The 27682-nt window shown below is 37.0% G+C and overlaps 1 protein-coding gene across 6 annotated transcripts in view; it reads left to right on the forward strand.

Moving 5' to 3' along the window:
• Positions 1-27682, forward strand: part of NTRK2 (neurotrophic receptor tyrosine kinase 2) — a 200792-nt gene that overhangs the window by 17315 nt on the left and 155795 nt on the right. For all 6 annotated transcript variants that reach the window (XM_032205277.1, XM_032205278.1, XM_032205280.1 and 3 more), the window contains exons 2-6: positions 1089-1163; positions 1394-1465; positions 7517-7585; positions 11182-11336; positions 25231-25367. In XM_032205277.1, the coding sequence (XP_032061168.1) occupies positions 1089-1163; positions 1394-1465; positions 7517-7585; positions 11182-11336; positions 25231-25367 (508 nt within the window). The remainder of the gene's footprint in view (positions 1-1088; positions 1164-1393; positions 1466-7516; positions 7586-11181; positions 11337-25230; positions 25368-27682) is intronic.

A 27682-nucleotide genomic window follows, 5' to 3' on the forward strand; every position in this document is an offset into this window, starting at 1 on the left:
AGAGTGAAAATAAATTTTATTCTAGCAAAGAAAACTCACACTTTTTAGGAAAACCTGTGGCTTGATTATTTCTGGATGCTTCTGAAAGTACAAGTGCATCTCTACGTTTGTGACTGGAGTTATCTATTGAAATGCATGGACTCTTTAGCAAGGTTATTTCTTGCATCAGGCTTACTTTTCAGCCCATAATGTTTAGCGGAATTGCAGTTTCTGCTTATTCCTTCTTCCTAGACAGCATGATTTGCACTGTGATTTTTTTTTTTTTTTTTCTTGCTGCAGTAGAGGTAACTGATTATATCATTCCCCGTGTAACTTTTAAATTTCCACTCCACAGGATGCCACTGATCATTTGTAGATCTCACATGGTAATGATGCAAAGGACCAACCTGCATCCCCACGTCGTTTTGGGGCTTAGGCCCAAAACATATTATTTTCATGTGAGTGGATTCGCAGTGCTTTGTGCTCTGTATACAGTACATACATACATACATAGTACACAGCACTATGATAGTTTCTTGTCTCTTAAATTCCACTTACATATGTAGTTCCATGAAGTGCATCCTCCCTTGTCTTTTTTTTCCTATTGCTACACCTTGTAAGTAGAACTCAGACTGCTTTGGTGCTGAGAGAAAATCAGTTTAACAGGTAATTCGGCTAACAACATGAAAGCAGGGCAGTCCACCCCAAATGAAAGTGGGAGTAACTCCACTGCCACTATTAAGGCTGATTTTCTGCTGTTGTAAAATCCATGATGTAGGGAAGCAGTGTCATGGAAAACAGTAGCACGGTAATGCAGCTTTTTTACCATGCCTTGAGGGTGACTTCCTTCCTCAGTGAGCAAAGCTTCATTTCCCCTGTGTAAAACTCAACTGTTTCTCCTTCAGCCCTGTCCCACAAAGTACTATTTAAATGATGGAGAAGATTTTAAGGATCACGTTTGCATTGCAGATGCTCCAGCTAGAGCTTAGTGTCAGTTTTGACAGGGGAGCCACTGCTGCCACATTTCAGGCTTCAGTGCTTGCCCCCTGAACAATCAAAGCCATGGAAGAAACCATTTTCATACTTTCCTTGCCTTGCTTTTTCAACAGTTACATCGCAAACCAGCAAAAATTAGAAAGCATCAATGACAATGAAGTTGGATTTTACATCGGACTTAAAAATCTGTAAGTACATGGAATAAATATTTTAAAAGGCTATTTCTTTATTTCTCTGACAGAAGAATGTAGAGACCCCCTCAGAGAGTGGGTCTGACTTTGTTACAAAGGACAATTGTAGACATTACAGTTCATCCATGTAGAGATTTCATCCACATTCTTATTTTTGCCATTATTGTCATTATTCTTACTAATGTATTGTAAACAAACTGTTCTAACAGTTTTATCTATTTTTACAGGACTGTGGTGAATTCAGGCTTACGGTTTGTGTCCCGTCAGGCATTTGCGAAAAACGTCAACCTACAATATATGTGAGTAAGGAGAGCATCTACATTTTAAATCAAAATTGCCCAACTCCTGTTATTTTTTTCTCTTTTACCATTTCCTTAATATAAAATGTTTTAACAAAACAGACTTCTGTCATTAATCAACCTCAAATAGGGTATGTATGATAAGGAACTGTCAGAGCATTCAACATGTATGATAAGGAACTGGCAGATCACAAGAACATAATGTGGGCTGGTAAAAAAACTGTCTAGCTCATTATCTTGTCACTAACAAAGGTCTCTGGCTGTGTCTTTTTCAGGGAGCAGCATAGCAGTGCCTCTCCCAGCTGAACGGAACTGGTGCTGAGGGCATGATGTCCACATTATATGCATCACACTTAGTGATGTGGGTTTGACCGGTTTTAGTCTGATTCAATGGGCTGAATGTGTTCTGTGTTTTAGCAACTGCAGTGCAATAAGTGCATGCATAGGGCATATCTTCTAGTGTGACTTGATCAGTGTTCATGCTCAGAGACTGTGCGCTTAAGTCCTATAAGTGACGATGATCAGAAGATTCACTTCAGAAGTTCACTCATGATCTGAACAAGTACATCCGAAGCAGAATGTAAGAATAAGGTTACTTCCACAGCCAGCTGCAATTTGCAGTTCAGGAATCAGAGCTGGTGTCTGTGCAGCTTTTCAACTGTGTTTTTCTTGTTTATTTACACTTGAGATTTAGCAAAGGCTGAATTCATCTTTTTTTTTTTTTTTTTTTTTTTTTTTAATATATAAAACTGCAGAGAAAAATGATCACCTAAAAAGAAAGATATTTTTTTTTTTTTTTTTTTTTTTTTTTTGGTCTTTGTATTTGCGTGTAAGTAGATGTCCCTGAAGGACTGTAGTTCTGTTTGATGAGACAGACACAGAGTAGTTCACTTTGCTACTTACATTTTGTGGATCTGGTCCCACAAAATATTGAGATAATGTGTGGGAGTCAGTTCCTCATGGGTTATGTGTTTTAGCCAAATATGCAAGTGTATATTTCAGTCCATCCATCTTCATTAGATATGTTTACCAGTTACTTAAACCTTTGTTTTTGCTAGGTCCTAATGAGATCAAGAAGACATAAGGCTTCCAAGATGCTTCCTTGTTATATGGAAGGACTTTTGAACTGAACTCAGGGCTTTGTTAATAAAATAGAATCACCTTCTGCACCTGTGTTTTCCAAAGAATAGCAGTTAATTTATGGAAGGAAGTGGATGTGAATATCTGTATCTGCCTAAACAGTAATTGCTGCCCTTAATGTGGAACAGTCACTAGAAGAGCATGAAACAGACCTTGCTGGCCTATGAGGCTTACATATTGCTTCATAGAGTCATGAATAAAGTAAATAGCTTTTACTGTAATCATTTGGAGATATAAAGAAATATCTTCCAGGAGCAAATTCGTTTGTCTAGTGTGACAATTACTGAGTGAATTATGATTGTAAAAGATAAAATTCCATAAATCCAGGTGCACGTGCACTGACTAAGGAAATACGGAATGAAAACTTACTGGCCAAGACATACAGCTGCAGACAAAGGTTTAGTGGCTATGCTGGGACAGAATCACAGCCTTATGCACCAGAACAGTCTAGGATCAAAAGGAATTTTTTGTTAGATTTTTCACATTACTTTAGCTGCTGGGAAGACATGTATACAAATACAGTGTAGAGATTAGGACACCAAATCTACCCATCTAGGAAGATATTACAGGGAAGAGCAGCAGAGGACTTTGTAAAGCAAATCATTTAAGGAAACTAAGAGAGTATGTTCAGTACAATAAGAGAAGATTGTAAGGGAATATACATCTTCATATCTTTAAAAGGAGAGTGATTATGATGAACAGAGCAATTGGTTTGCTCCATGACCATGAGTGTAGGATGATAAATAATGAGTTTAATTTGCAACAAGGGAGATGGATGTTTCGGAGACCTTCCCAGCTGTATGGGAAAGTAGGAACTACAAAAGGTAATGGAGAAGGCATGTGAACAAGGTGTCTTTACAATGCTTTGGATACAGGAAGTGCTTCAGCTCTTCACACAGGCAACCATGGAATGTATTTCTGTTGGTAATCATGATTTATTAGATCTGTAGTTCATAGAACTGCCAGTTGGAAACAAATTAGGCTGACTGATATCAGTTAGATCGATGTATGTGGTATCCTGATTCAGGAACTTTCCTGAACCAGGAACTTATTCAGCCTCATATTATTCTTTGTTTTGGTGGGAAATTAGTAATATTAGCAGAAACAGGATAAGTCCTGATAAGATGGAAAATATTAAGTGACAACACCGTGGGATTTCTTTACCACCTCCTTTATATATACGTGGCAAAGCAGTAAGTGTGCAGACATTTTTTATTGAGGCAGATCTATTATCCCTGCAAAAAAAAAATCATTAGTTTATTTTCTCTGGGATGTCTTGATGCTGTGTTTAGTGTTTTAGTGTTGGTGCTGTGTTTAGTGTTTTAGAAACACTAAAATGTTTCTAAAACCCGCAGAGAATCAGTGCTTGTTGTCATCAGTATTAAAACTTCTGTTGACAGCATGGAGAATGAGGTGTAGCCCCCATTTTGGTTGGGACAGTGAAGACTATTAAGATATGCAAGCATTTTATTTTACAAGAGTAACCTGTACAGGTCTTTGAGAAGTCTTGCACCTTATTTTAAAACAGTAGTATGTTATTTCCTATAATGAAAACAAAAACTACAAACATTTTCCTAAAGAGAGACATAGCTCTATAAACTTTAATTTTGCTGGTGACACTATTGCAGTTTTCTCTTTCTTACATGAAAAGTGTTTTGATATAGCTAAGGAGCTTTGTGATATAAATGTACCATTTATATTGTGATACATATAAAAATATCAGATGGTTAGGAACTTATTAACACACATTTCCCTAAGCCCTTTTTTGTCATTATATTCTTTTCTTGGCCAAACTTCTGTAGCCCAAATATCTTTCTAGAGTTATGTATGATGAGAAGACTTGAGTTATAATATAAAAAACAGGAAGAGAATGCTTTAATAGGTGTTACTTAAATGGAATTAATAGTCTTGCTCATCTAATTCTGGTATTCTCATTGACCTCAGACTCAAATTAGTCAACAGTCACATTTAACAAGCTATTAAACAGTCCTAGTTTGTTAGTGTAGTAATTTATAAGTTTATCTGCTGCTAACAGTAATTTTAATGGACTTGTGTAATACATATACATGGTATTCTGTCAGTGCCTTTAAAACATAAAAATAGATTTCACAGAAAGTGTCTTTTTCCTAAAATATTAGAAAAGAGCAATAATTACATGCCAGACTGTGTGTAATTGGATTGATGAATCATAGATTTGTGTGCAATGTATACATACAACTCTAGGTGTTAAGATGTGTTTCTATGTCTGTAAAGTTTAGGAAAAGCAGACAAATGAAACCATTTGAGACCTAGCCGCAGATTTTCCCAAGTATGCACAAAGGGCTGGCTCCAGCTGTAGGCAGATCATGCTGCTGCCTGTGGAGGGAGACTGAGTGTAGCAGAATGGCCATTTCTTCACCTCTTCTCCCTGGTTTTCCTTTTATCTGTTCCCTCTCCTTCTTGTCTCATCTTGCCAGGAGTGTTATAGGCAGTATAGTGGCTCAATGACATTGCAATGAAGATCTACACAAGTGTTGCCAGCTGTGTGGATATTTATGCAGCTTCTCAGGCTGCTCTTGCATTGTCTGCATTGCCAAAACATTCCTTTGATTGTATAATGGCTAGCTAGTCTGAAGCGAGCTTGATATTTGTATGTAAAATACAGTTGTGCTTTTGACTGAACTCTGGTCCTGTTCGTAGGTGTAGCCAGACTCCTCACTCCAGAGGACTTTTTTTTTTTTGAGTCTTTGGAACCCCGGACAGACCTTCTCTGGGCTGCTCATGATGCTCTTTTTGTGTGTAGTTGAATTGGAGGACTAATTTATATTCTCCTTCCACGGAAGTGGAAGTCCTTAACTACTCCATAAGCCTGGTACTGAGTTTTTTACTTAACATGAATTAAAGAGGCCATAGAAGGTATCTTTATAATCAATTTAAAGTGCTCAGATTATAAAAAAAGAACCAACCCTAAAACAGTAAATTTACTGTCAAAGCATTATTTAAAATGCTAAATCTATAAAGGTGTCTGAACAATTTCTGTTGAATTACTTCTGTTGACATTACTTGTCAATTTAAGACACTAAACTACGTGGAAGAAAAGACTACAGTCTTGAAATTACTAAATCTATTAACCCATGACCAAGAATATAGGCACAAGGTTTACTTTTGTTACTCTTTCTTCTGCTTCTTACATTTTTTTTTCTTTCTGGTATCTGTCAAGTACAACTGGTAGAAGTCTGAAAATACAATTAAAGCTATTGAGATACATTTTTTTTTTTTTTTTTACAAAACTGGATTTGTTAAACAGTTTGTACAACATGAAGGGGCTTCAGTTAGATAGAGATTTTCCTGAGGAATCCATTTTATGATGGCTTCTTGATATGGATGTACAGGGATGTTTTGTGTGAACCCAGAGTCAAACCTGATCCTCATGTGACCTAGAATATACTGCTTCCCACTAAAATAGTGAACTGCCAGTGCACCTGCCTGTTGGAAAGGCATGTGCTGCTTAGAAGTGCCAGAACTAGAAGGGTTTTCCTGCATGGTGAGTGAAGAGCTGCCCATGGAATGGTGAGATTTAATGTGGTTCATGTTGCCTCAGTGCTAGAGAGGAAGCCCAAGGCCACATGAAGATTTAACTTTTTTCTTTCAGCCTCAAAACTTAATGTTTCTGCTTATTAGGGAAAAGATCACAGTGACATTTTTTACTTAAACATAACTTCTGTAATATGTGCAAATTGCACGTTAATTTTGATATACTTGATAAGGGTCTACCTGCATCGGCCATAGGACAGGTAAATTCACATGACAAAGAAATAATAGCTCATCTATTTTGTTGTCCAATATTAGAACCACACAATTTGTAAACTTCAGGCTGTTGTTTTCTAGAAGGAATCAACAAAGAAGTATGGTAAATAAAATCTCACAAAAATTCTCTTCTGAATGTTTGTTGAACATTCTACAAATATTCTTGTGTCCTTGTAATTTCTCAGAAAATCTTGTACTCAGAAATCGAGGACTGAAAGTTTGGGAAGTAAACACTGTGTTCTTCAGTTAGGGGAAAAAAAAAAAAGGTCTAATCTTTGGTTTTAAATGTAACGCAACTATAACTATGGAGCCCCTATGGCGCCTTTATAATACCACATAAAACTCATGTGGTATTTTGGCTCAGAACACTGATTTACACTGCAGTGCTGGCAGTTTTACAGCTTACTGCTCTTACTGTCTTTAATTGATGGACTGATAAGACTATAGAAAAACAACATTATTTTGGGTTGGGGTGGAGAAAGCAATTTTGTAAGCCTGGGAAGGGAGGAGTATTTCTGATTCAGATGAATATTTCTTTGTGTAATGGGAGAGGACCTTTCACTTAATTACCACTGGAAACCGTAAGTGCTTAATTGACATAAAAAAAGCCCAATATAGGCATTTTACAGTTTTCCTTTTGATCTTCCATGTGGGTGCATATTGTACATGCAATTTGAAAAGAATAACTAAAAGGCTCAGATGTGGATGTGTGCTAGCATGTGAGAAGGGCTTATGTGAGTACAGAGTATGGTGCAGCATCAAAGAAAGGGATACACCCATTTCACTTATGAATAAATTGAGCAAGTAATTAACACCTGGACTTGACAAAATACTTTTCAAACACAATTAAATCTGCTGCTTTTCTGCAATGAACAGAAATGCTAAAAGTGAAAATATTGACCCCTGCTGAGTTTGAGTTTGAATGTAATGACTTCAGATACGGACTAAATTCAAATGCTTGAAACCAATCAAACCATAGAGACCTAGCACCATTTCTTTCCAACTGTAGTCAAAGAAGTGAGGGCTTTTTAGAGCTGGTTTGAGCTCTTGGTCATTTAAAGAGACACAAATTCCAGTTTAAGAAGAAGCAATCCCAATTAATGCAATCTTTCTCTTTTCCTGTAGCAATTTATCCAGAAACAAGCTCTCAAGTTTGTCCAAGAAGCCTTTTCGCCATCTGGGTTTGTCTGATCTGTAAGTCACCGTTTCTTAAAATAAAGCTTATTTGTGGCTAGAATGAAAGAATAAGGCTTTGAAGTTTGCTCCGTTGAAGGTAGATGTCCACCAATGATTAGGAACGAAGTTTAGATCCAAAGAAAGCAGTAATGCCAGAGACCTAAATACAGAGAGATTCATTCCAGGTCAGGTGTATGTTTTAAAACAAATTTGCAGGTTGAAGTAACCTCTTCCTGTCAGCTTTAAAATATTTTTATTATGAAATTGCTTCACACAAAATGACTGGTGTTTGTATTAAATATTTAAGCTAGTAAAAACACTACTATCTCCAAATCTCCAAATGAAGTCTCTGTCTTAAACTCTTCTATTGTATTGGCCCTACAGCTGCTATCATTGCGGTAGACTATTGAAGAATATTTTTACTTTTACTTTGAGTTACATTGTACCTTATAAATTCATTTGCTAATGAAGCATAGAAAAACATAGTTTTTGATAGTTTCAAAATTATATTTTTATTCTTGCTTTTTCAAGCAGATATTCTGTAAAGGTGTACATTCCATAATTTTGTACTTAAAGAATAAAAAAATGGGAGAAAAGGATGTAACGCCGACATGGCAGGTATTTTTGTGTTTGCCTCTTTTGTTAAATTTGGGTATTGCAGAAAAGTTAAAGTCTGCAAATGACTTTGCAACTGGGGGTACTGACACAGATCGTAAGGAAGGCAGAAGCTGTCTGTTGTGTAATGGTTTGATTAATGGTTCTTCACAGTGATTTCTCAGAAAATTTAAAAGGTCTGGAGTTGTGTTTCTTCGAAAAAAAAAAAAAAAAGTCATCTTGTGCAATCTTTGCTAATACATGGGACTGCAGAGAGCATTCAGAACATTGGGCAGGGTTGGGGCTGTAGGACAGAGAGAGGCTGCTCTCCTGGAGCTCAAAGCAGGGTCAAGAATTTGCCTGAATGCCAGTCCAAGAATTGCAGCAGCAGCCTAGGAATTCTGAACCTCTTCTGGTGGATTTCAGCCTGTAAGAAATGAAGTAAGTAAATCCTACTGCATCAAAAAGAGGTTATGCCCCTTAGGTATGTTTCGTTGATAATTAAGTTGGTATAATCGCTTTCTTTACAGCCCAGAGATTATTGCTGGCTTGAATTTTCTTTCGTAACTTGGCTGTTGCTGAGTACACTGATGGAAAGACTAGGTAGTTGCAGAGCACTCCCAATGCTGTATGCCCTGCATAGGCCTGTTGCTGCTGAAGTCCCTTATCTAGTCTCTGCCAGAAGCCACTGTTAGTGTGTATTTGTCTGTAACTTGTATGTTTTTTAGTTGTCACGACCTCAAAGAAAAGAGATGAAAAACTTAGACTAGTGCTCAGTGTGCATTGATTAGGTTTTTCCTAATGGTTTTAATCAGCTAGTGAAGAAATGGGGTCATCTTTGCCCCCGCTGGTGTGTGGAACTGTAAGGGTGGGTACACTGTAGCTTAGGAAGTATGCAAAAAAGGAAGTGACTACAATTTTGAAGGCATACTCTGACCCCAGTCCAGGGTGCTTCCTTGGACTTAGTCTGCTGCCACTGTCAAGTTTATTCCAAAGCACAGATCAAACCATGCTTGAACCTCTCCATCTCAGCTGAATGGTTTCTTTTAGGTTGTCAGTATAGTGAGAGCTTGTAGATATTTTGAAGGAGAACAAAGTCAGTGTTGCTTTGTTCGTAACTGTTGAGTGAGATGATGCAAGAAATGTAAGGGAAAGAAAATTGGGGGAAAAATTAGAGCATGAAAGTTGGAAAAGCAGTGGTAAGACTATTACCAGTTGAACTATTCTATTGATAAATAGATAATGCACCGGTGGAAAGTCAGAATGAGGAAGGTTAAGAGCGTTGGAAGGGGAATCTGAGAAGGAATGATGCTATAAATTGCCACTGAGGAGCTGCCTCTAAATCTGAAAAATAAGTATCCTGTTGTTAGCACACTTGTAAATCAAAACATAAATGGATGAAAAGTTCAGGCTAGGGTGAAGTAGGAGATACTCACCAGATACTGTAGAGAAGGAGATGCTGCTTTGAAAGGCTTCTTCTTTTAGAACAAGCTGTAGCTGCAGCTGTAAAATTACAGTAAACAAGATAAAGACATGTAATTTCCCTCTACTAGGTCAGATTCTTTCTTTCACACAAGCATGTGTGGAGGGCCATCATACTTCTATCCAGCATGCTGTCTATGATATGCCTAGCTCCTCTGATGGGTTTAGTACAAAATAAAACAGTGGAAGAAAAGGACTGCTCGGCCACTGGTTAAGGGAAAATTTTCTTTTAAAGAAAAATTAAATGATGAAACAGAAGATGAGAAGTAAATCTTGTTTGGAAAATGTATATGGTAGGTTTTGGCTCAAGGGATCCTAATATTCATACTCTTGTGTTGTGCAAGCAACCCTTATCCACACAGTAGTGCTGTGAATACAAATTGCTCATAAAAGACTTGCAAGGATGATCCCTGCAGCTTTTTATCCTCAAAGAACTACAGATGGCTTTTGGGGCAACAGGTTACAGCTCTGAGAACCTGAGCTTTTCATGATTTGCACACTTCACATCCTCAGGGGACACCCTCCGGTCCAAGCACAGATACAGTGAACAATTTGAGGTCACTTCTGTACATCAAAAATACCTGTGAAATTCTGTTAAGAACAATTGTGCTCCTTGTAATGAGATACCTCAGTCACTCACAGAGACTTTATTGGATCTCATCTGTGAGATCACTGTGACTGTCATCTGTGATATGTGCATGTAGGAGAAAAAATCATACCAGGTCACTTCTTCTGTAGATATTGGGATGTTTCTGTTCATATTTCAGTTTGGCTGTATTGCATTACATTGTTGTGTAGAATTTAGTAAGTTTGCTAACCAGTGGTTTAATTGCCATACAGCATACTTTATACCTAGATTATTCTAAACATTTCTGTTTCAGGGACATTTTTCAGTTAGTGTTTCATCATAACATTTCTTAGGGTTTTTACTGTGGGTTTTTCTGGTGGTGTAATGGATGTACCTTTACGGTTAGGTAAATGCCTTTGTTATGATTAGAGTTCTTTAAAGTTTGTCTCTAATACATGACTGAGTCTCTGAGGAATTTACCTACTTCACCTAAGAGCATTAAACCCTGTCTGACTAGGTCTTTCTGAGGTAGCTGAGCAGAGTGCCAACCGTAGAATCACTTTGGTTGAAAAAGACCTCTAAGTCAAAGAAATTCTGGTCTCTGCTTAAGTGTTATGAAATAAAATGGAACTTTTGATGGAAAGTCTAATTCTCCATTTGCTTCTGATTTCCACCAGTGGATTGGAGATAGTAGTTGAACCCCCTGTGTGATGTCTCAGATCTATGGCAGTCTGGATTCTCAGTGCAAGTAGGGCTTCATTCTCTGCAAGGAAACTGTTGCCTGTTTGAAGCTATCATTGCAGTGAGGTCTTTGGTCCTTACTTTTCTTAACTAAATAGTTCAATTTCTACTTTGACCCAGATGAGAGCTTTGAGTTGTCTTGCCCCTCAGTTTTTTCTGCATGCATGATACATTCTGCTTTCTAAATATATATATATATTTATTATTATTATTATTATTTTTTCTGTAGGATATTGGTGGACAATCCATTCAAGTGTTCCTGTGAAATTATGTGGATCAAGAAATTTCAAGAGACCAAGTTTTACACAGAAACTCAGGATTTATATTGTTTAGACGACAACAACAAGAGGACAGCCTTGATGGATATGAAGGTCCCAAACTGCGGTAATATTCTTTTAACATAAATTTTCTGCTAAATTATTGTAAGACAGGAAAAACAAACTTCTTTTACAAAATAATATTCAGAATGATGACAGCACTACTAAAGGAAAAGGCTTTAGGGGAGTTGTGACTGTCTTTCATTCCATATGGAATATCTCTGGAAGCTTCAAGTACCTTTTTTTTTCCCTTGATCCTTTAAAAATGTACTATTATTCAAGTGCAGAAAAACAGAACATGAATTATAGATAACAGACAAGAATTATATAAAAAGTATGTGCCTTTGTTAAACTAAATAGTAATGCTTTCAAACTGAACAGACACAAAATTCTTCCTTGATTTTTTAAGCTATTTGAGGTTAATGAAGTCTTTACTTTTCTTCAAAATTACAAACTCTTGTACTAGACAGTGGAGGAAAATTCAGAAAAACTGACTGCTAACAGCAACAAATTAGGGAATAGCTCTGCTACAGAGATAAAAGTCTACTGAGTTCACTCGTATAACTTATGCAAAAGAGTCATTGCAAACTTAGGTCTGTAATATTTTGCAACATATTGTTTTCAGTTAGCTTATGTGGATTTTGAGATAGTGGGACAGGCCATCCCTGTGCTTTGCTTCCTGTATATGGGACAACTGGAAAGTGGTTTCACCCACCATATGAAGAGATACCTTTTCTACTGTGGGTGAGGGACAGAGTCTGGGTGTTTCTGACATGGTATGGAACCTGCTGAAATCTGGAGTTTTTGCTTTCCACTATCCATTGAGCATCCTTTTCTTGATTGTGTATTTGGAGGGTGCAGCACCCTCTGATAGGAGCTGCCAGCAAGGAACAGCCATCGCAGAGACATGCTGCAGACTTTAACACATGCTGGTGGTAATGTCTATCATGGCCATATACCATTCCATTAATCTTGTGTCCTGCATCCTGCTAGGGCCAGGTGTCTTGGCTTATTCAGGACAAAAATCATGATAGTGTCTGATGGGATTAAAAATAACATGCAACTTGTTCAGGGGGTCTCGTGTGCTGCACAGTCTGCTTTACCTGACATGGGAGATGATACCAACTCCAGCTAAATAGAACCAAGTCCCAGTCTCAGTTGGATGGAGTAAAAGGTAGATTAATCTGCTGGATATAGGAAGGTCTCCTGGTGGATTGAAATCAATTGGTATGAAATAGGAATGCCAGCATAGTCTTTCATAACATCGTTGGCTGGCTAGAAGCTGCCAGGCAGATAGGATTTTTCTTTGAAAACTTTGGTGCTAAATACCCAGGATTAGGCCTATGAGACATTATTTCTTTCTCCCGGTTCTTGACCATCTGCAGTCACAATAGATTTGGCAGTGACCTGTTGATAGTGTGTAGACATATGTGTGCACACGTGCTCGTCATGTGGGCACATCTTGACTAAAATACCTGACATGAGAAGGAAATGTATTACTTCCAAACAGAGGAGGAAAAAGAGAAGGAAATGTGAGAATATATGACATTCAGATGTGAAATTTGCATATGGAAAATTTTGCATACAGCTCAAGATTTGTATGGATATCCACAGAGGCCTGCAAATGAATCACACTATTGGCTTAATGTTGTTTTACAGTGTGTGAATTTCGCTAGATCTTATACACCTGTATTTTTCCTTAATTTTATTATTTTATTTTGTTTTGTTTTGTTTTGTTTTTTATTTTTTTTAAACTTAATTTACCTTTTTTTTTCAATATGAACAAATGCAGGACATAGGTTTTTAATAAAGATGACAACACTGCCGTTTCCCACACACAGAATCCCAGATGAGGAGCAACAATTGCCTTGATGACCATGGCCTGTATTCTGAAAGGTCCACTGCATGGCTGTTGGTTTCAGTATCTCTGCAGATATTTTTTCTGTGTTTAAAAGCACAAGACAATTAAAAAACAACAACAACAACAACAAAACGCTGTTGTAGTTAATTTAATTTCTAGCACTGTTTGAGAGGCTAGTAAGTAGAACTGAAATAGATGAAGAATTCAGCTTTTGACATACGTTATTTACAGTTATTCAGTCATTGCTTTTTTTTTCTTTCTTTTTTTTTTTTTTCCCTGTGAACTACATGACCCTTCTAACTCCTCTGATGTCAAGAGAATTTTTTTAGGCATGCAGATTTTGAATGTTGTTAATAAAACTTTTCCTAATTTTCTCCAACAATAAAAGGGTTTCATCCCTTCGCTCTGTTTTTTTTTTTTTTAATTTAGGAACCGAGCAAACACACTCTTTTGTGTGCGTGTGTGTGTGTGTGTGCAGGTGTTATTAATTACTTCATGATATTATACTAAGTGGCTGGTACAGTATGCGGTAAATGTCTTGGTAATAGGACATCTCGCTACTGTGTGCTGTTAATAAACCTCTTGCTGGGAAGTTGGAAGAGACCACTGTGGTTTCTTGATCACAAGGCTCTGGTCTGTAGATAATTGATGTGAAAATTAGCAAAGTTCTGTGGTACTTTACTTATTGTTTATATGGTGGAAATGTTCATTAATGTGCTGATTAAAGGCTGGTTGCAATTTAGATGCCATCAAATTTGTGATTTCTTTTCTTGAGGTTTAAAATCAGGTATGTTGACTCACTAGAAGATCATTTCCAGCTGCAGTATTAAGTGTCCATCAGTTGTGATGTTCACAACATTATTTTTTCAACTTCATTTGAAATATGTTTACGTATGATGAAAATATTTGGATACTTTTCAGTTTTAAAGTCAGACTTAATTACTATATGAAAAGTTTTTATCTACTTGTACCACAGTAGTTTTTAGTAAAGCTTTTGGTGTAGAGATTTGGTAGTGTTTAGTTCTTCCATTTTTGCTGTATTTGCTGATTGACCATGTAACATTGACAGCATTGCTGCCCTGACATCCTTTTGTTCTGTTTTGGGTTGGGTTGTTTCCACCTGGTAAATTGTGTTAGAAAACCTAGAATGCGAACTAAATAAGTAAATAGTTGGGTCTTGTTACTACTTCTGTAAGTGATGGCTGCAATTGCACTTAACACTGATGTGTTAAGTCTGTGGAAGCAAGACATGTTCTATGTGTAGGGTAAAATCACATGAAAGTCTATCAGTTTGCCCATCACCTGGAGCTCACTGAATGCTAGGGAGGCAAAAACTGGTTCTTCGAGACTGATTATTAAGGTGTTTGTTGCTTTCCCTGGTAAATATTCCATCATTTGGCTATTATTGTTGAATTCACTGATACTGGAGATGTCTTTTTTTTCTTGTGTTTTCAGGAGAGGCATGGCTTCTACAGCTGTATTTGCATTCCCATATGAATTTTTTGTTGCTCTGTATCTCAGTCTGGTAATGTTATTATGTCTTATGTGGCCAGTTTAGCTAATCAGATAGATCGTTTTATATATGCTGGTGTGGGGCTTGATCTGGCTTTCAGTATTGTTTATCCTACCAGCATTGTGTGCTTATTTATCATATGTTGTCTCCGCAGATGTTTTCTGTCTGTCATTGGTCATACATGCTAGATAAAGTATACCAAACAAAGTTGCAAATTATTCTCATGTACTAATTTGTTGTACATATAGCAAACATGTGCAGACTGGCTATTTGTTTATATATGCAGAAATTTCATCTGACCTAAGATGTACTTTTATGATTGCTAATTTTTTTTCTGTCTCTTCCCTTGTGCATGAGGTACTGTAAGGGGTGGGTGTTGATCTTAGTTTAGTGCTGCTTCTTGTATATAACTAACAGAATTTAGAAGTCATTGTTGTAATATAGAGTTACAACATACAGAAATGTGTTGTCCATTTCTTGCTTTGTTGGGAAAGCCATGACATTTTTACAGGCAACTGTTCGGATGATTATAAATGGACTTGAGTGGGTCTGGCTTCATTTCAGCCTCTTTCTGGGGGTAGATTTTTGTCCTGAGGTAAATAAGTAAAAGAAATATCAGATTGAAGACAGGCAGTTATAAATTCTAAGGGAGGAAAAAGGCAAACCGAAGGATTGACAGGTTTATTCTTTGGATTTACTTTTTTTATTCTTTGAAGATTTGTAGTATTTGTGAGTCAATAAAATAAGCATTAGTTCTTAGGCAGTCACAGTACAATGCAGTCTCAAACCACAAGCAAAGGCATAATCCAGTCGGTGTTGACATTTTTTTCCATTATCAGCCAGAATTCACAGATAAGAGTATCAGGAAGAGAACATTACAGGCAGAATGAAGTGAGTTTAAAAAAGGCCTTAAACATTCTCCATGTTTACCTTTCAGAATATTCATGGGCTCTCCAGCCTGTGTTGTTTATTTTGGCTCAAGAACTAGATGTTATGCATGATGTATGGTGGCAAACTGTTCTTATTTTCTCTGTAAGAGTTTTATTTCTTATCTGTGATCATGGACTGCATTTTTTTTTAATAAGTGTTTTGACAGTAGTAGGGTTTCACTGTTGCAGTTGAGTTAGAATTTTCCTAACTTAATTAAAATAATTTTCCTTATTCCAGCTTTTCAGTGAAAATAAGCAATAATTTATGGATATTTGAAAAGGCAACAGGAATTAATTTTCAAAGACATGTACATAACTTACTTGTAAGCATGCAGACTTTGATCTGTTCATGAAGCGACCGTTAACTTTCATACAGATATCTAGATATAAGTTATGCAAATTAGGGCTTCTGAATGATGTTAGTTGAATGTGTATGTGAACATGTCATTTTTCAAAAAAGAAGCAGAATTTCATTTTGTAATACTGATTTAATTTCTTCATGAACTTGAATGAAGTAAGCTTATAATACAAAGCTGGTTAGAAATACAAAGTGGTAGAACAATACCTAAGGAAAAGAAATGTTTCTTAACCATTCAGGTATTGATCCTGAACTCAATGCATTGTACACATTTGCCAAGTTATTCTCTGTGCCTGACTTGGCACATCTGCTTAAGTGTGCAGTACTGATCTAACAAGGGAGAATGGCAATATGGCTATTGGCTGTAGGTACTCCTACTTTGCTTGTGATGTAAATTCTGATGAAGACTGACAACCATATTCCATAGAAAAGACTTTTTCACTTAAAAAATTGAGACAATTCATGAAGACATCCCTTTAGCCATATGCAAACTTGGTGTCAAAGCGAAACCCATAATTTTACTTATTTATGTCATTCTCTGAAAATGTTTCTCTTTCAGGGTCATGCGTTCATCATGTTGCAATATTTGACACATTAGCATTATTTTCTAGACACACGTGGAATTCAGATAAACCTACAGGAATTGAAACCACATTCCTTGCACGAGCGAATAAGAAGCTGTTTGTTAAAGATTCACATAAGCTAGATTAAACCTGATTAACTTGCATTACAAAGGCTGTTTAGCTCAGTTCATCTATTAAACTTGTGGCTGCTGTATTCACCCAACTACACTGAATGCATTTGTTTTTCTTTTGAAAGCTGATGTGGATAAACTGAAGCTTAAATACCAGTTGAGAACAATTTTTCCAGATGTAATTTAATTTCCTTAATCATTCAGGGAATTTTGAGAGAAAAAAACATGGCTGGAGACGGTTAGCAAGGGAAGTGGTGATGAGATTAGTAGCCTCTACAAAAATATATAATCTGAAAATTCTTGCAGTCAAACTTGATATTAATAATGGGAACAAGGTCAATTAAAGAGTTTGGGTGCTGCAAAATCCTTTCTTAATAAGTACCTTTCTGCTAGAACCCTCACCAGGCCTAGTGACATGGAAGGGCCTGGGTAGAAGTTCCAGAGCTGAAATAGCTAGGGAAAGAAACCTTGGACACATAGCTCATAGGCCTTCCATCTGGTCTGAAAGCTCAGCAGCAAGCTTCAAAACGTCTGTACAGGTTGAGTGCAGAAGATGGGTCTCTTATCCATGTGAACATGTCCTGGTACAGAGCAGGTGGTGGTTTTTTGCCTGCCTAGCTTTCATGATGGCATTTGAAGCACTGTCTGAAATGTACAGACAGCACAGCTGTGCACCCTGAACATTCTGCGGAGGTTGTGTTTGCTTCTGTAATTGTGAAGATGGGTTAGCAAGTTTTATGTTCTTCGTGGTGGCGCAGACAGGCTCTACTTGCAGAATTTTGCTTCTAGTGATAATTTCAGTTAACCAGGGAGTGATGGAGTGCATAAAGGCAAAATAAGGGTGTGTTGGCTCTGGGAAAGCATACTTTAAATAATGATCATCTTCTGGTAGAGGCTGTACTTGTTTAATTATTTTCTGTAAAAGTTTCCAGCTGAAAGTGACAATCAGGCATGTCATGATTAGAGGCAGATGCCTTTTAATATTTTAACATATTTGGGTGCCTCAGTGAGCTGCCACATCACTCATTCTGCTTCCCTGCAGAAAGACATTCCTCCATGGACTGACAAGGTGGGAGTCATGAGTATCAGATCTGTCGTGGTACGAAAGAAATCAGGACTTTTAAGAAGGTATACTGAGGCAGCAAGCACATCTAGTGAGAGGTAGTCTGAAATGAGCTTGTTCAGTGTGCACATGCCTTCCAGCTGCTCATTAAGAAATGCTAAAAGCATGGGAAAGTCAGAGCAGAAGGACTCTTCTGAAGGCATTGTCAAGGATCCTCTATGTTTGGACTCAGTCTCTCTCAACAGTAGGAATTCATGCCTTTCCTTTCAAAAGGGCACAACAAGAGTTCCTCTTTTTATTTGATTTTACTTAAAAAAAAAAAAAAAAAGAGAGAGAAAAAGAAAAGAAAAAATAAATTAGTGGCTATTTGAGGGGATTTTTTAACACTTCTCTGGATTCAGCAGAATCTAACCTACAAATTCAGGGATAATCTCACCACCAACCTGTATAGTATTTGAGACTATTCTAGCTTAACCCTGTCAGACCTATGTAAAGTACCATAGTCAATATGGAAAATACCTACCAAGATTTGCTGTGCTTCTTGGAGAGCTTATCTCTGTTCAGTGCTTTATTTAGTGGTTGTCTCAAGAGCTAAAGAGGTTTTTGTCTGGGACAGTTTCTTTAGTTTACATTGACACTCAGTGGACATACTGTGGAAATAAAATAGTGAAAAGCATCATAAACCAGGATTCCTTCTCCTTTTTTCAGCTTACCTTTTAGATTAGTACCTTTACTCTTCATTTTAATCTGATAGAAATTCCAAATTGTGTTCTGCACAATAGCAAAATTACAGTGGACAAATGCAGAGTAGTGCCTGATGGTTAGAGCAGTGAAGCAGAAAGATGCAGGCTTCTCTACCCTCTGGTTGCTGAAATAATGTTTTGTATGTGTTTCTAATTTCTTCTGTTTCTGTATTTTGTTTGACTTACTTATATATATATATATATATGTATATATACACATCTGTGTGTATATATACATATATATATATATGTATATGTATATTCACTGAAAATGGCTGGGGTCATCTTGGAATAGCTTCCGTGAGATTTCTGCAATTATTTCTATGTATTGAATATTTTGATTCTGGGGTTGTAATGCAACAGGAAATTGAAACAATGATTTATGTTTCTTCATGTTTTGCATATAACCTTTTGGACTGTCCTTTTTACATTGCTCTAAACATGTAGTCAGGCTGATTTTTGGCCCTGTGATTCTGCAGACTTTGGTGGAAACATGCCCACTTACCCCATGGCTGAAATTTGGCTTGGAGCTTGTTGGCTGCAGATAGCTGCTAAATGAAACACAGGAGGTGAATCACATACCCAACAGCTCCTAGCTTTATAGCTGGAATTACTAGACAACTTTTTGTGTTGTTTTTAAACCCATAAAAGGCCATAGGAAAAGACCTTTAGAATTTGTAGGCATTCCTGTATTTTCAAACAAAGCAGAATTTTAATAGAATTATATGAGAAAACCTTATTTTTCTTCTGTATTGATGAAAATGTTTTTAGAGACAGTAAGGTCTCTGAAACTTGCAGATCCATTTGCACAGTTCTTAACAAATTGCATTGTCAACCATCCTGTTTTCAGGTTCTAGACAGCGCAAGTAGTGGGTGTAACTAAGCGGTAGTGTAGTGCTGTAATTAGTTGAATCCTTTCTCCCTAGAGAGAAAAAGCAAAAGCAGGGGAGCCGAGAAACTTGGACTGTGTTTAAAACTTATGTGAAGTAAGCAGACTGGATTTGGGACGCTATATCTTATGAATCATAGAAGATATTTTATAAATCAGTGGTTCTGCCTTTAAATGCTTCAGTTTGATAGATGGTTGCTGGCCTTATCATTAATTTAATCATTCTGGGTCTTATATATTTATTAAAAAAATGATTAAGGACTTAAGATAAGGATTCATATGACCTTATGGAAATTCATATGCAGTTGACTAGTTATAAGGGAAAAATGTCATTTTTTTCTTGATAACTGTTTGTTCTTACCACAGAACAGGTTGACCTGCAAAAATGTGCCAAGCTAAAAAGAGATGTCATGGGCCACATTAAAAACCACTTAGTGACAAGGCATTATGGCTAGACTCGTGGGAGTTTGTAGACAGGCTGATAAAAATCAGGGGTTTAATGTGCAGAGGAGGGCATAAATGAATGTAATATTGAATTTATGGTGTTCTCTCAGGTACTCATTTCTTCATCATGTCATTTTTTAGGTATTAGTGATGGTAACTGACCATATTGAGAAAACTTTTTGATTAAGGTTTTCAGGCAGCTGAAGAAATCTTAGAACTAAATAGATGAAAAATGAAACTGAAAAACTCTATCTGGAAATAATTTTGTAAAAATTTTTGTAACTGTTAAGATAGTTAACCAATGAAGCAACATCTTGGGTGTAATGGTAAAATCGTTTCTTCTTGCTTACTGAACTGTTCTAGAAGTTGCTGTAGTACACTGGCTAGAATATGAACTTGGTCCTGAGAGTTGAGCTGCTGACCATAATTTGCATTAACACTCAGTTGTTTCTTAATTAGGTCATATGCTTCCTTTGACAGATGCAGTGACTGCTTGGCTCTACCAAAACTAGTGTAACTTTTCTGTAGAAAGTAGTAAGTAGCAGCATGAGGTCCTTGAAAGCTGTACGAATTTAGACATGTTCTTTTTATTAATTGCCATTGACAGTTGTGGAGCCAAATGCTGTTGTAACCTTTGAAAATTTTAGCCAAAAGATTTGGTTTTGTGCTTGTTGAAGTCCCAGCTGCGCACTCCGAATATATGAGTTATTCCCTAGCTATTCTTCACAGTTCCACTATAACAAGGCCTCAGGCCACTGATTTGCACTGATTTTAAGGTAAATAGGTCCCCCTTTCTTAACGGAGGGTTTGTTCCTTCTGAAGCCTGACATGATACTTAGGGAGACTCATTGGACATAAATGAGCCTCTCCTGCTTGCCTCTGTTTTGGCCCATTGGTCTGGGGTGAGTGGAAGTAACTACTTATTCTAATCCAGTTACTTATTCCCTGGAATAAAATGTTATCAATTTTAATATGAAAACAGATTTTGTCTGTATGTATAGGTATACAATAGCCATAATACCTATACATAACGAAACACATAGATTTTATTGTACCCTTGCTATCCATCCATTAAACTCAACATTACAATTTTAAATCCTCAATAGCAAGTTCTGTTCTCCTATTTTTGAGAGATTGGAAAGCTTTGAATAGATATTAAAAAGAAAAAGGGCATGAGAAAAAACAAATACAATAGAGTGATCTTAAGAAGATCATTCAGATCATTCTTTTCTTAGAACACTTTCCGAGGAGTTTTACACTTAAACTTAGGACAGCACTCAATGAATTTGGAATTCAGAAACAAATTTCAGAGATGGTAAAAGGGAATGCTTTTGCATACAGTCCGGACAGTACACCTGTGAAACTCATTGTTCTAGAAAGCTATTAAGGCTAAGAACAGAGCAAACTTAAAAAAATAAATCAGATACTATCAGGGTTATTACTGATATCCAGAATTATAATAATTAATGCTATCAAAGTTTGAAAGAAATACTATGTTTCAAGCTTTGGGGCATAGGCTAATCTCTGTCTGACAGATATCAGGATGAGACTTGTGGGAAGATGATGTCATGTCTACCTTGTGTGGGCTGTTGTGGTACAGTCTAAATTCACTCTGCTGGCAGTATACAAAACCATTTGAACCTGTCGTGTGGTTGCTTGCATCGATTGCTATATACAAAGTCCTTTTAAATGTGCATCTATATTAACGTAAGTGATAGTCATCTAAAACACCATGTTTAGCCAAAGTAAGTTAGGAATAAGTGCAGCAAGGCTGAATATCTTTGTAGTATTGTAGGTGTCAAAATGCTACTAATTCTTATAAATGGTCTCACACTACTCTGAGTACACATACTGAACATATGTATCTGTTAGAGAATATTATATCTTTTTGTATTCAGTTACTTGTAAATACAGATTTTGCTCCTTGGTCGCACTGCTTTACCGGCAAGTCCAATATATCACCTTTTTTAGATCTGAGGTCTTATGTTGCTGTCTGTTTTCTCTAAACAGAGCCACCTCTCTCAACTAATGTGTATTTGCCTGTGTAGTAGTCTGAGTGCCACCTGAAAAAAAGACAGAATGACATTGGTGAACAAAAGTTCACTGGCTCAAGATATGCTACTAACAGAAATGTATCCAAAGGCAATTCTTTTGTGTTTCCCCACCCTTTCATGACTGGAAAAGGAATAAAAGAAAACACATATAATTATGTGATTACACTATAAAATATAATACAATACAGTATTATTAATGTAATATATCTGTTATAGTCTTAATTTTTTTTTCTGTGTTGCTTTCTGCAAGATCCTGTAACTGGTTTTTAGCGTAAAAATAAGAATCTACAGAATAAAAAAAAATAAAATTATTTTTTAACCTTCTGGCAGGATTCAAGCATGATATAGCTGTCTTCCTCAGAGCTATAACATGAGCATGGTATGTGCAGACTTTTGGAAAGTGGGAACAAGAACCAGTACCAAAGGAATTCAATTTTTGTTGTCTATCCTGTGAATAACACAGCAGGACGAAGCTGTCTCAGAACTTAACAGCTATTAAAGCAGGGATCTAAGAGACCAAAGTTACCTTAATTTGCTTAAATGACAGGTTTCGTGTGAAACAATGTGCTGTTACGAACCATGTAGGTTTCAACAGTGAAGCACTGATCTATCATGTAGACCTTGTCCCTAGTACTTGTGCCAGGAAGAAGGGAGAGTGATATCTGTCTGCATATCCAGGTCTGGCAAAAGCAATTGGAAAGGTTTTCAGAGGTGGTGTGAAACTTTATAAAGTAAATGATCTCATTACTTCTCTCCTTGTTCCTTAACCAGTGTAATTAATATCCAAATGTTCCCTAAGATTAGTTTTATTTCCTGCCCAACTAGTTGACAGACACTGCTGAGATTTGAATTCACAGCAGGCGAGAGCAGATGGCTACCTTTGCTGACAGATTACTGCATCAAGATGTACAAACTGTCCAGCTTTATCTCGATAAACTTCTACATATGATTTATAAAGTGAAAATAATAGAATAAATCCATGATGCCTATAATGAGAATCATATTACAGCTCTGCTTGAAGCACTAGAATTATCTAAACAGTTATCATGTACTCGTGCTGATCTTCAAATCTTATTAGGCAAGAAAGCATTGCCTGGAAAATGATTAGTCTTCTCTTTGCTATTAGTTCCTCTCATTTCATTTTTATTGAACTAATAAAACTTAAATAGAGATTTCCAATACATATAGCTTCTGTTGAACTTCTGGCAAATGTATTAAAGTGTTATAGTTCACACTAACAAGGTGGTTAGTTGTTTGTTTGGGGCTTTTTACATAAGTAAAGAGGGATATAAGTCCTTCTGTAAAGTTTCATACCTTCAAGTACATAATGCAAATTCTGTACTCTAACTTGTATATATATGTATTAAAAATAAACAAACAAACAAAAAATTGTTTCAGGAAAAGAAAATAGTTGCAGGATCATGCATACATATCCAGCATAGTAGATAAGCTAGGTTATTTGAGATCATAAATTGCAAGTAAAACTTGCACAGAACTGCTGATGAGAAATAGAATCATAGAATCATCAAGGTTTGAAAAGATCTCCAGGATCATCCATGGGCCAACCATCACCCTATCAATAAACCATGTCCCTAAGCACCACATCCAACCTTCCCTTAAACACCCCCAGGGATGGTGACTCCACCAGCTCCCTAGGCAACCTGTTCTAACACCTTACTACTCTTTCTGAGGAGAAACGTCTCCTAATTTCCAACCTAAACCTCCCTTGGAGCAACTTGAATCCATTCCCTCTAGTCCTATCACTAATTACCTGTGAGAAGAGGCTGACCCCCAGCTCCCCACACCTTTCTTTCAGGTAGCTGTAGAGAGCCATAAAGCATCCCCTGATCCCCCTCTTCTCTGGACTAAACAACCTCAGTTCCCTCAGCTGCTCCTCATAGGACTTGTGTTCTGGGCTCTTCACCAGCTTAATTGCCCTTCTCTGGACATGCTCCAGGGCTTCAATGTCTTTCTTGTACTGAGAGGCCCAAAGCTGAATACAGTACTCGAGGTGTGACCTCACCAGAGCCGAGTACAGGGGGACGATCACTTCCCTGGTCCTGCTTGCTACACTGTCCCTGATACAAGCCATGGTGCTGTTGGCCTTCTTGGCCACCTGGGCACACTGCTTGCTCATGTTCAGACAAGTTATTGACCAATGCCCCCTGGTCCTTTTCCTCTGTTTAGCTTTCCAGCCACTCTGCCCCAAGTCTGTAGCGCTGCATAGGGTTGTTGTGACTAAAGTGCAGCACATAACCATGTTGAACCTCATCCCACTGGCTTCTGCCCATTGACCCATCCTGTCCAGGTCCCTCTGCAGGGCCTTTCTACCCTCCAGCATAAATTCATTATAAAAGAGGGCAAGGCTTTTTACAATACATAGCAGCTCCACCTGAAGCTGCAGAATTACTTAAGAAAGAATTAATATTTCTAGCATGCTGCATCATTATTTGCTTTGTTAAGAAATTTGATGTGTGGCCCTGTGTACTAGGTGTCTATTGGTATTCCTTACATTTTATTGAGGAGGGTCAGTCTATAATTCCTCGTGCATTTGGAAGCACTTATATATTTATTCTTCTGGAAGCTCACAGTGCTTTGGGTGCTAAAGACTGAGGTGCAGAGTGGTTTATAACTACGAGTTGGAGGGGTAGTCCTGCCTTCTGCAAAATTTGGGTTGTTTTCTGAGAGCAATAGCTAAGCCTACTGGCATGCCTTGGAAAGCAGCTCTGTGCAATAGCCAACCCTCTCTTCTGCCCTTTCTATCCTCTGTTTTGATATATTCAGTGCTTTGTTTCCCTCATTTTGTACTTGAAAATTTGTGTTTTGTGCTCTCTGTGAGCTGTGTCTCTGTGTGAGAGGAAGGACTCTTGTAATCTCTTGTGTGGTGCTGGGTATTTTCCCATTACAGTTGTGGAGAACAGTGAGAATACCACAGCGTCAGTTACTTTCTGGAAAATTAAGTTTTCTTTGCAACTGTAACAGAAACAGCTTAAATTTCCAGGTTTAAAGAATGAGGGGAAGGTTTTAGTGTTTTTTGTTTGTTTGTTTGATTGTTTGTTTTTCTTTCTTTCTTTCTTTTTTTTTTTTTTAAGTTAAAAACTGAAGTTAGGATAAATTCTGTTTGCCCACCTGCAACAGTTGCCTGTATAATTAACTTAATGTGTTTTCATTTGCAGTAATGTTTTCTGAAGATGTGAAGCAGAGGTGGCGCAGAAAAATGTTATAGCTGCTTAAAGATTATAGTTTACAAAGATGTTGTTTGTACTTTATAATTCAACAGTAACTGACCACAGTGAATATCTAATTTAGTGTTGTTTTGGCTTGTATTTATGCAGTTTCCTTAGAACTGATCAGTGTCTATTTCTGCCACATAAAAATGCGTGTGTTTTTTGTTGTTGTTTTTTCTATCACAGACTTACCCTCAGCAAACTTAAGCAATTACAACATCACCGTGGTAGAAGGAAAGAGCATCACATTGTATTGTGATACTAGTGGAGGGCCGCCCCCTAATGTGTCCTGGGTGCTCACTAATCTTGTTTCAAACCATGAGGTAAGTTTCATATTCTAAGAGGTGATAATTCCTATACAGATATCTGCTGATGGATGGAATGAAGTTTGTGTCCACCTTTAGTTAACTTCTTATCAAAAAGATGAAATAGAAGATTGATTTTGGACTCTAATTTAATTCCCAGTTTCTTTCAATCCAGGGCAGCTGCTGCAGTGCTTTTGGAAAATGGCAAACACTTGTTAATTCAGATTTGTAAATGAGTGTGCAGTAATTTTTTGGGGTTAACATGGTGAATAAAGATACTGAAGCAAAAGTCCTTTCTCAGTATCACATATACCTATGCAGATAGAATATCTCTTACCTACCCAAGGCATGAAAAAAGCCTTAGGTTGTTAATTTGTTATATTTCCAAGCCAAAACCTGCATGTCCATATTAACTGTTGGTTGGACAATTTTGTTCATCAAAATTAATTGTTTTGTGTTTTATTTCACTTTTTTTTCAAGAAAACAAACTACAGAGAGTCAAGAAAGTTAAGGTGAGGGTTTTATCAAAAAGAATGTTTTTTTTTTTTTTTTTTTTTTTTTTTTTTTTAATGAAGTATGAAGTTTTTAGCTCAACATAGCGAAAGAGAGTGGGAATTTTGTTTTCTGAGAGTTTTGTGTTATATGTCCTTTCCTTGGACTGTATGCATAATGGAGATAGACAGTTCATTCTGATGGAGTTGTTGATAAGAAGAAGTTTTTAACCAGGTGCAGCTGCTGACCCCTTAAATTGCCATAATTTTCATGGTTCAAGGCCTTCTATTATTTACAGTTTCATGGCATTGGCTACCATGTATTCATGAGGGTGCAGACAACCTAAAGCTTTCTAGTCTGTAAAAAGTGTGGGATGTGTACTTCTAAAACTATTCCTGCAGTGTGAGAATGCCAGGACCTCTGGGGTATCTTTACCTTTGTACTTTCTGCCCTGAGGTCGTTGTATTGGGCCGTATAGATAGGCTTTGATTACTGTGTCTCTCAGCTTCCATAAGAAAGAATTCTACAGAGCTCTAGTTTTATTTTTAAAACTTTTTCTAATCTGGAAAACTACCCAAAGGAACCAGTCATCGTAAAGAACATGAAATTAAAACAGTTTGGGGAACTTATGCCAAGTTGTACTTTTTCTTTTTCTTCTTTTTCCTTTTTTTTAGTTATGAGCCAAAACAAATGTGGGATGCTGTTCAAAAAGTGAGATCACTTCATTTTTTAACCTTCCTATCTTTCAAATGCCGTGTTCAGTTTTCTTCAAGCTCTCCAGAAATACTCTGTCCTGGCATAACTTCATGTTTGAGATTTCGGAGGGTCTCATAATATAGGCTGGCTACAACCTTAGTTGTGGAGCACAGTAGTCTTTTCAGTAGCAGAAGAATGAGTGCTTTTTAAGCCTCATTCACAACTATCCTTCCCTTCTCCATGAGTGTTGGTTTTTTTGTTTCCTTTCTCTCACTTTCATATCTATATTTCTGACTCCCTTTTCTTCACCTCCTATGCTGCCTTTGCCTGCTTTTTCTCTCTTTCCCACTTTACAAAGGGAAATGTTAACAAAAGTTAAAACTATACTCTAGTCCTACATTTCACCATATGATTATTTTTTTATGCTGGTATATAAATTTGTTTATGTCAGTTAGATTTTTCTTGCTATAGATTTCAGCCCTGAATCCACTATTGAAGCCCTCTGCTCTGAATGCAGCTTTAAGTACTTCTCACCTCTGAGAGCTGCACGTAGAGAACAATGCAGTGGGCTTTTTGGCTTTTCCATACTGCCTGATTGATACCATACTGATTGATAACAGTGTCACACTAATATCAATGTCACACTGATATCAATGGGGCATTTAACTCAAGTGGGGTTTAGGTGGGACCTTGAGGTTCAAACTTTTGGTCCCGTATGCAGGAGTATCCCCATGTGTCCCCGTTGACTGGTGCTGAAGGTCACTGTGGTTTTACATGTGCAGGGTATTATCTTTTTGTCTACTGTGCAATACTGAAGCATGCATGTACCCTAAAAAATTATTTCAAAAGGAGTTTTTTAAAAAGAATACTAATTATTGTATGTTTTCTAAATATGTTTTGGTTCTTTTTCATTTTAAGAATGTAGTTTTGCATTTTATAAAAAATTCAAGTGTGGAAATAGTTATTTGGAGATCACATGAATGACCCGGTTTAAGAAAACACGGTCTTTAACAACTAGCTTTAACAACTAGCTTTGTTAGCTGTTCTGTTGTTGTTGTTGTTGTTTTGTTTTGTTTTTTAATGATTCTGCCCTATTCTTTGTTTTTAAATGTTTTTATTATTTGTTTTTTAATTAATCTGCCCTA

This window comes from Aythya fuligula, chromosome Z (genome assembly GCF_009819795.1).
Source record: "Aythya fuligula isolate bAytFul2 chromosome Z, bAytFul2.pri, whole genome shotgun sequence".
Taxonomy (NCBI): domain Eukaryota; kingdom Metazoa; phylum Chordata; class Aves; order Anseriformes; family Anatidae; genus Aythya; species Aythya fuligula.